General features: G+C 39.5%; 1 protein-coding gene across 1 annotated transcript; it reads right to left on the minus strand.

Annotated features, from left to right (window-relative positions):
• Window positions 1–8106: 8106 nt before the first annotated feature.
• Window positions 8107–9516, minus strand: LOC109740815 (protein PHLOEM PROTEIN 2-LIKE A10). The gene has a single exon (XM_020299861.4). The coding sequence runs from the start codon at window positions 9417–9419 to the stop codon at window positions 8349–8351; it is 1071 nt and encodes a 356-aa protein (XP_020155450.1). The 5' UTR covers window positions 9420–9516; the 3' UTR covers window positions 8107–8348.
• Between the last annotated feature and the right edge of the window lie 1087 nt (window positions 9517–10603).

Below are 10603 nucleotides of genomic sequence, written 5' to 3' on the forward strand. Positions count from 1 at the left end.
GCAAGTCTTTGAAAACTTTGACTTAGGACAAAATGTAGATGTACACTTATTCGCGAACGGAGGAAGTATGTCATTAAGTTTACCCTAACTAAAATTATTGTTGTGAAGGAGAAGTTTCATCCGAGGAAATCTCTCGTTCGGTCTTCTGAATTGATGTGAGCCTTGGATTTACCTTTGCCGCACAGGGTGGCTTTTGATTAATTTTGATGCCCATTTCCTACTTGGCGCCTGCAGCGCCGCTTAGACGTCAAATGTTTTACTTTGGGTTTTTATTTTCGGTTACTTTTATTTTAACTTTTACTATTTTATTTTTTCCTTTTTAAAATGTGTGAACTTTTTAAATTTTCACTAACATTTTTCAAATTTGCAAAAAAATCCAGTTCTTTGCTAATGTTCAGGGTGAACTTTTTTCAAATTGCATGAACTTTCCTCCAAATCTATGACTTTTAAAAGGTTTTTGCAACTTCTTTACTAATATTTTTTCCAAAATCCGTGAACCTTTCCTTTGAATCTATGATTTTTTAAATCTGACTTTTTCTCAAAATCGATGAACTTTCTTCAAATCCGTGATTTTTTTCCAACATCCAAGATTTTTTTTATTTTTTGCAACTTTTTACTAAACTATCTTTTCGAAAATTCTTGTACCTTTTTCTTCAAAATTGATGTTTTTTTCAAATATGACTTATTTTTTCAAAATCGATGAAATTTCTTCAAATCCGAGAACTTTTTTAAAAAATGCAAGAACTTTTTTAAAAAAGCATGATTTTTTTCAAAATCGATGAAAATTTCAAATCCGGCGAACTTTTTTCAAATACGACGAAATTTTCAAATGAGCCGGCCCAAGCAAGCTTGCACGTGAGCGCCGCCATGCAAAACTGGCGCATAAGGTGCCGACGAGGAGCTCTCCTTTTGATGGACCTCTTGCATCAAATAGGAGACTGCCGCACAGTGGTTCATCTACATGGGCCTGCTCATGCACGAACAGTAGCGAAGCCACGGAAAGCGAGTACTATCGTGATCCGAACGACTGTAGTGACCGCTGCACCGCACTGAGCTGATCTACTGCAGCGGACCGATAATGTAGCATCATGTTCAATGTAGCGAACTGGTTTTTGAATATGTGAACAAAATTTGAAAACGGGAACTTTATTTATCTCTAATCAATTTTTCAAAATGTGATTTTAATAAAAAAATCTTGAAAGTTTTTTAATAATATGAACAATTTGAAATTTGTTCAAAATATGAATTTGGGAACTTTTTGACAAAAACGGGAGCATTTTAAAAAAATTGAATAGATTATTTAAACAATTTTTAATCGAAATTCCTAAAATAAATTATAATACGTGAATTTTTTTGAAAATTCAAACAGTTTTTTGGAATTATGAAAATTTAATGAAAACATTTTTTTGGAAACATGGACGATTTTTAAAATTCCAAATAATTTTGGAAGATTTTTGTAACAACAAAAAAGAGAAAAGTAAACAAAACCCGAAAAAAGAAGATGAAGAGAAAGAAAAACCTAGATACCGAAAACCCATAAAGAAAAATTGGTTGAGAAAGGTCCCGAAAAACCGGTCAGGATCCTCCCTCCCAAAATCGGGGTGTTTGCATTTAAAAAAATATCAAGTGGGCCGGCCCACTTCGCCGGTCAGTCGGTCGTCCCCTGTATGATTCAACAACAGTGTTCCGCAATGAGCGGCTGATAGTATTGCAATTTTGATGGCTCACTCAACTTCCATGGACCAAGGCAGGGTCATGTTATCTCAGTCGCAATGTCATGGAGAGTTTGGGGGTGGTCATTGTGGGGAAAATCCTATTCCCCGCATAGGTCGATGAATACTGACCAAACATAAGAATAGCACACACTTTATTGGACCAGCCCAGTTCAACTATTTTTCTATGTGTTTCCCCTTAGTTTTGGGAAGGTTACGGAACCAACTATAATTATTTTTCTATATTTATTCTTTCAGGTTTCTTCAGATTTTTCTATTTAATTTGTGTTTCCATTTCCCCTTGAAATATGTGAACATTTTTTTAACTGATGGTCATTTTTTGAATTCAACTATTGTTCGGATCACAAACTTTTTTAATTCGTGAATTGTTTTCAAATTTGGGAAGTTTTTTAATTCGACAGTATTTTGAAAATTTTCTAAGAATTTTCAAATTATTAAAATTTTGAAAATTCACAAATTGAGTTCACAATCATTAGTGCAAATTGCAAACTTTTTTGCAATTTGTAAAAATAATAATAATTCAGGAACAATTATTTGAAATTTAAAACCTTTTTGAACCCGTGAACGTTTTCTGAATTTGCGAGCACTGCTTTCAATTTACAAACATTTTCTAAATACTTGAGTTGTTTTTGAAATCACAAACATTTTTCAAATAAGTGAACATTTTTTAAAATTAGGAACATTTAATGAACTTGTGTATTTTTACGAATTGATCAACATTTTTAAAATTCGTGCATTTTGTGAATTCGCGAATATTTTTTGAATTTGCGTGCATTTTTCAATTCACAAACATTTTTGAGTTTGTGAACATGTTTTGAAATTAGGAAGATTGTTTTAGATTCGCTAACATATTTAGAATTCATTGGCATTTTTGCAATTTATGAACTTTTTTAAAATTTATGAACTTTTTCAAAGTCACAAACATATTTATAATTCTCAAGTATTCTTCAAAATCATTAAAAAATTGAATTCATAACCATTTTAAAATTTGCAAGCCTTTTTTCAAAATAGCAAACTTCTTTGTGAGGGAATGTTTTTCAAATTCGTGTAGATTTTTTGAATTCACGAACAATTTTCTAGTTTTTTGAAAGTATTTATTACAAAATCTGGTAAAATAAATTAATTGTGCTTAAAAAACCACCCAGAAAACAAGTACAACGCAAACACTACGAAGCGCTACATGCACTCCTGTTACTGGCCCGACCCACTAGTGCTGGCCCAGGTGAGGAGGTGAGCGTTTGATGTGATTAGGAGCTCTGCTGGTTGTGCCCCCACAAAGCTTTGTACGTGATCCACAAACCAAGGGGCTTTCAGAAAATTATTTTGCAAAAATAGACTATTGTAGCCTAATTGATCTCTGGAATGACTTCGCCAACCGAGAGTGGGTGGTTTTTATATCCTGCATGAGTTAAAAGAATATATTTGACTCTTACCAGGACTTCAAGCTTCTCTACATTAGCCTCAAAGCAAATTAAATGATGCACATTTGCGCAAGGAAAGCTCTTACCATGAGTGCTAACTAATGCTTTGATGTAATTTCCGGTTCCTTGACAATTCGAACAACATGAGCCTAGGGTTTACCACAAACTAGAAATTGTTTGTTATTTTATTTATTTTCCATCGTATTCATCTCATAAGCATCGAGCATCATACTGGATTAATCAAAAAAATTATTTGGATATATTATTTTCCCATATTATTAAATGTTGAATAAGTAAACCTTCTCTATTTCGCGTTTTAGCCCTAGACTGTAGGATCAAAAGTAGGTCTAGAGGGGGTGTCGGTGCTAAAACCGGCGGATCTCAGGTAAGGGGTCCTAAGGTGGTGATCTTGGCACAATGGTAACAAGAAGACAAGAGACACAATATTTACCTAGGTTCGGGCGTTCTCGAAGAGGTAAAATCCTACTTCCTGCTCTTGTTATATTGATTGTGGATGGGGTACAAAGTACATGATGATCTACCTCGGGATCATATGTGTAAACTCTAACCTCTAAAAACCTTGCCTCTATAAATTAAACCCCTCGGCTTAAATAGGCATCAAGGGTATTTAGGGTTACACATGGTCGGTTGCATCTAGAGATAGACATGCCGAATATTTGAATATGCCTTGAAGCATACACCAAGTCTTCAGAGGGCTCCATCTAGACTACGCCGGGGGCCATGGTGGATACGAACCAATCCTCGATTCTCGACGGTCCTCGGCTCGACCCATAAATGGCAGGACAACGTGGTGTGCACCCCCTAATCCGGGACACCGTTAGTAGCCCCTAAACTTCTTGGGATAACTTTGTCCTTTCTGGTCTTCCGCTTTGTAGGCGAGTTTGATCTTCTAATTTGACAACATATCTGAGGTTTTCTCGGGATCTGAAGTCCTTTTATTAATTTCCAATGCTCAGCTTCTTCATTTATGCATCTATGTATGGACCCACATAACAACACGTTTCAGACCATCAGGGCATCTTTTGACACGACCCTTTACAAAAAAACAATCCAATGCCATTGTATTTGAAGGCCGTCGGTGTGAGGGTTTGAATTCTAAGGTCTTTTATGCCGATATCAATCCTTAAAGCTTTATTTCCAAGGACCACTCACGACCCTTGGCGGTATTCCAGGGTCCACATCTCAGTATACCTGCTGGGGGTGCTATAGTGGGTCCCGAGATCCACTTTTAGTGTTTTAGTTACCTTTCCTTGGTTTATGTACCTAAACAAGGCACGGCGTCTAGGGAACATGCGGATTAATCATTTTGGGGATTTTTTTTCTTTTTCGTTGCCTTTCTTTGGTTTTCTTCAAATCTTTCTTAGTTTTCACTTTGTTTTTTATTTATTTATTTTTCTTCAATTTTCTTCAGTTTTCTTTCTTTCTTTCTTTCTTTCTTTCTTGTTTTCCACCAGTTTCTTCAAATACCAGATTATCATTATTTGAATACATGGTCAACATTTTTTGAAATTCTTGATTACCATTTTCAAATACAAGTTTAAGATTTTTTTTAATATATGGTCAACATTTTTTCTATACGCATTTAACATTTTTCCAAATGCTTGATCAACATTAATTCTTGATTAATATTTTTATATACATGATAAAAAATCAACATTTTTTAATACATGATCAACATTTTTTCTATACACATTTAACATTTTCCAAATGCTTGATTCTCATTTTTCAAATACTTGTTCAGCAATTTTTTCAAATGCTTGATTAACATTTTTATATACACGATCAAATTTTTTCATCATTTTTTAACTTATGTTCATCATTTTTTAATATATGTTCAACATTTTTTCTATAAACATTTAACATTTCTCAAATGCTTGATTAACATTTTTCAAATACCTGTTCAACATTTTTCTCTAAATACTTGATTAACATTTTTATATACATGATAAAAAGATCATCATTTTTTAATACATGATCAACAATTTTTCTATTTACGTTTAAATTTTTTCCGAATGCTTGATTAACATTTTTCAAATACTTATTCAATACTTTTTAAATACTTGTTCAACATTTTTTCAAATGTGTTTTGTAGAGTGTTTTTGTATTATATATATGTAGAATATTTTAAAGTATAAACAAAAGTACAAAAATAAAGCAAAAACGAAGACAGAAAACAAAATAAAAAACCCCAGAAAAAGAGCATGTGGCCTGCCGTGCGCATCGGCCGAACCATCTCGGTCGCCCCTTAAGAAAGTGCGAAGGTGGACTCGTTAAAGGGGAGACATAGGGACGCCCCTCCAGTCATGCTTGGGGGCTACTGACAGTGCAATACACACCGGTTGTGGCCCATCAGTTGGGAAGCCCAGTGGTGGGCCGGCCTTAGTGCCTAGGGCTAGGAGGCCTGGTGGTGGCCTAGCTCGAGGCTAAAATATTATCTTGGCGTGCAAGCCAAGATGCCGACGACGTTAGATCGGTTAGGCACCGTGTAAACCCTAGCTCTCTTCTTCTATATAAGGCGAGGCTAGGGCTAACCATTACCATTTACTCATTGATCAATATTGTAACCCCCGTATGCAAACTCCCTTCTGGTACTTCTCACCACGTTCCCCACCCTACCGAGGGTGTTTGTTGTTTCCCGTACCGTCACACAGGAAAACTCGGTTCATGTGTGAAGACATAAACACCAACTACATCCCTTGTCTCACTTGTAAGACTATCTCATGTATTGTATGATGGTCATGTTTTCTTGATCACAGGGCATCGTTCAAGTAACAAGGATGTCTGCAATAATGGGAGCACATTGTTAGCAGAGCAATGGTGTTGGACATACACAACTTATGATATACTACTGGATCCCATCGTCACTATGTTATCAGTATTACCATATTATGTGTTAATGTATACTCACGTCCTTAGACCATAAGAACATCGTGGACCTTCATACCTGAAGGTTACTTTGGGGTTGCCAAACATTATCCATAATAGGGTGATCATAATAGTAACTTTCAGTTTCATCAGAAAAGTATGTCAAGGGATCCAATTGTTCAAGATTGGGATTTGCTCCATCGGCCAATAGGAAGCCGTCACATCGAGGATCGACAGTTGGCCACATCGTTAACGGGTATCGGATCCAGAACCCGCACCCATTAGCTTGACGATGACCCATTTGGGAGGTTGCAACATGTTGGCTACCCTTGATGAAGCACTTCCATGGCGCGACATTTTCTGTCATGGAAGAGCACACTTCCATGATAAAACGACGAATATTGTCAAGGAACATATCTACGACAACACAAGTATGACTATCTTAATTCTATCATAAAACAACATAGATATACATGGATGACAAAAACATGACTTACTATGACAAACACGTATCATCTTGGATGTGTCTTTTTTGGGTAGTTTGACATACTACCTATCAGGTTCACTAAGATCCTTCAAAGCTTCAAAGGAGAAAAATAAAGCAAATAAGACATGAAACGTACCTGGCGGTAGTGAATAAAAATACGCAAAGAAGATCAACAAATAAAGCACGAAAATTCAAAAAACTGGAATTTTGGGATATCAAACCTGGGTGCCTAGTCTACTCCCGTGTGAAGTTTCGTGAAAATATACCAAGCAATGTATTCTCAGTAAAAAAGGAAAAAAATTCTCTGTATAGAAAAAAAATGTTTGGATAGATCGTAGGTTATACTCTATTTTCTTCGCCGCGGATACATTTTCTAGCATTTTTCCATCATACGGGAGTAGATTGGGCACCCAGGTTTGACCCTAATTTTTAGTTTTTCTTTTGAATTTCCTTGGTATTTTTTGAAATTACTCCTCTGTATTTTCCCAGCTTTAGACAACCATATAGTAGTAGATCAACCTAAGAATTGATTCAGTTGATGTTTTGATTGAGTTGAAAGCCCACCCATTTTACCCCCTCTCCTAGAAATATAATGGGAAACTGAAAATGAAAAGTGAAATTGTCGGAGGTTCAACGTCACCAGGGCTGAGCAACCCGTCACCAACGCTCTGCGGCTCAACGTCTTGCCTCATGTGCACAAGACCTTGAGTTGGCAAACCCCCCCCCCCCCCCCCCCCCCCCTCTTGTACCCTTTTCCTTCCTATCAATGAAAAGATATGCACCCTAGCATATTTGTGAGAGAAAAAATTGACGGAGGCAACGAACTAACCGACCGGCGACGGGAGGGAGGGAACTGACAGTCAAGGCAGAGGAAGAGAGGCGACGGAACAACGATAGGCGGCGGCGCAAGGCAGGAACACGTGCGGAGGAAACATGACAGGCGGCGGCATCGAGAGGGAGGAACACAAGAATGTAGTTTTTTTTTTAACTTAACACAAAAACGTAGGTTAATAGACATAAGGGGATTAAGGACTAAACTAAAAAAAGAAACCAGGAAAACCGGCCTCTCCTTGCATCATGTATCCCATTGTGAGTCGACCAGGACTTAGTTAAATTTTAGTCGACTAAGAATTAGTGAAACCATTACGAAGTTACTCTGGATACAGAACCCTTCCAGTACTCCCAAACAAGGATCGTCACTTTTAACCAATGAATCAACAGATCATTTCCCCGTGCAATAATTATACGAATACGGGAAGAAACGGAAGAATTCCTCAAAAAGCGAACTAGAGGCAGGCCATGAAGCATTAACACCTTTGTCTGATTGTTCTTCAGTACATACAGAGTAAATGAAGAAACGCAAAATCTATACTGATATTTACTCGATCAATCTGTTGGCACACACAAAAAGGAACATTCTGAATGTCGATAAGGATAAGCAAGTTGAGCAAGCAATTGGATAAAACGGATCATGTACGAAACAGGTGAGATTACCTAGACGATCAAAATCTTCTAAACTTCCGTTGAAAACTTAACTTGCTGATCCGAGCAGATTTTAAAATTGTGCGACAGTATTGTAACACAATAGAATCACCATCTCACTACAATCACATATTTACACAGTGGAAATATAACTGACCAACAGAATTAGAAATAAGCAGGCAAAGTTACACTGCCAGAAATTTCTATAAACTGTATGCAGGGTCAAATTGTTACACAACAAATATATTTACAAGTGACCAAACTTATTGTTTCTGTTGCCCCTCCCCCTTTCTGAACACTTCAGTTTCAGTATATTCTCTACTCAAGTAAAGCTCAAGCTCAAGCCGGTGCCAAGAGCCATGTGCGGTTCAACACATGCAAGCACAATACTATGCAGATGGCAGCGACAACCATGGACCTTTCGCTCATATACCTCAAGACACACAATCCAGCCCTCGCTGTGGCATCACCGCCAGCCCTTGCAGCATCATGCAGCCTCCACAGCACAAACTCAAGGAAAGACCGCACTGCCTCGAATGTCGCCCTGCCCGTCAGATCCAGAACAAGCTTCCGATTGCTTGGAACAGCAAGCGCACTCGAGACCGTTTCTGTCCATCCTTCCCCAACCTCACCATTGCCACTGTGAGCATTTCCATTGCCATTGGAGAGTACGCCGTGGGAGGTCTTCACCAACGTCTCGACGGAAGCACTGCAGAGTGCCACCAGAAGCTTTTGCAGCTTGGAGTCGTAGGCCGGGTTTGTGGCAGCGGCGCAGATCTGATCGTAGGTGTTGATGTGGATGGTCTTGTCAATGAAGACGCCCACGGCGGTGGACGTGAAGACCTCCACCCAGCTGCGGATCGCCCTACGGCAACTCCCACTGGTGACAATGTCTACCCAGCTCGCCGGTGATGATCCCGCCGATCCTGAAGGATCGGCTGGGACAGAATAACAGGCGAGCACGATGTCGCGCCCGAAGCTGCCCGCCACGGCTGAGACGAGCCGCTCGCCGGCTGGGGAGAACAGCTTCTCAACAAGACGATCCGAAAACGCTACCTCGCCTGCGGAAGCTGGACTGGTGACGGAGGCGTAGCCGCGGAGCACGCCGGCGGTGAGGGCCCCGGAGAGCGCGGAGGCGGAGGCGGTCGCCTCGTGGGAGGAGGCGAGCTTGGATAGTTGAGTGAGAGTGGTAGGCAGCGAGTCGGAGTCAGATTGGAGAAAGGCCGCGAGGTCGGAGGCGACGGCGGCGACGGCATCGGCGAGGGACGAGAGAGCCGAGGCCAGGCGGGAGAAGCGGCGGCGGCGGGCGGCGACGGCTGGGTGGTGGTAGATCAGGTAAGCACCAGCAGCAGCGCCCGCACAGACGATCCAGCGGCGGTGGTGGCAGGAGAAGGTGGGGACGCAGTTCATGGCGGCCGGAATCGGGGTTCGGATGGGGAATTCGCGAGGACCAGTGGTAGTCTGAACACGAGACTACGTGGCGCGTGGAGTAGAATCGGGGAAAGTATCCGGTGCTCTCAGTGTACTCCCGATACATCAATGTCAAAAAAAATATTTTGAATGTTTCAAAAAATCCAAAACAAAATGTGAATGATCACAATGGATGTGACAAGCCTTAAAAATTTCAGGTCCAAACTCGAACATTGAGAAAAAAAAAAATCTAGAATGAATAGTGTAAAGAAGAGACAAAAGCAACATTGATACTATTCACACCTAGATTTCTCTTTTTTGTTTCTCAATGTACATTTCGATTTTGGACCTGAAATTTTTAGAGGATGTGATGACATTCCTTGTGAATATTTACAACTTTTTTTTGGATTTTTTTGAAACATTTAAAAATATTTTTTGATATTGAAGCACCGGGTGTACCCCAAGGCTGGGAGCACTCGATACTTTCCCGTAGAATTGATCGTGGATCCCTTTCCCTTGGCGTGGGACGAGTGAAGTCTGTTTTAAATATTTTATTTACGACGATAACTGTCACACGTGTGGCATATATTAACACCGCCCACATATTTTTTACACTAAAGTTATCATCAGGAAAAAAACAAATCTCAAAAAACTGAAACTTGTCACCCAAACAGAAAGTTGACATGCTTCACAAGTAAAGTTGTCATCCTCTTGTAATTAAAGTTGTCATCAAAAAACGTGTGGGCGAAATTGCTTTGTGCCACACGTGTGAGCATTATCATTTGGGTTTATTTAATAGCCGAGAGGTATGAACGGTTGGGAAAAACCCTCTGTGTGGGTCATAAGAGTCGATTATCCAAGCGAGACCTTAGAGGGGAGGACACACCATAGGTAGACTAGACTGTGGCGCCCCCGATTCAATCGTACACTAATCATACATACAAATGTGTACGATCAAGACCAGGACTCATGAGAAGATATCACAACACAACTCTAGACACAAATTAAAATAATACAAGCTTTATATTACAAGCCAGGGGTCTCGAGGGCTCGAATACATAAGATCGAATACAAACGAGTCAGCGAAAGCAGCAATATCTGAGTACAGACATAAGTTAAACAAGTTTGTCTTAAGAAGGCTAGCACAAATGCAACATCGATCGAAAAGGCAAGGCCTCCTACCT

This window comes from Aegilops tauschii, chromosome 2, assembly GCF_002575655.3.
Source record: "Aegilops tauschii subsp. strangulata cultivar AL8/78 chromosome 2, Aet v6.0, whole genome shotgun sequence".
Taxonomy (NCBI): Eukaryota; Viridiplantae; Streptophyta; class Magnoliopsida; order Poales; family Poaceae; genus Aegilops; species Aegilops tauschii.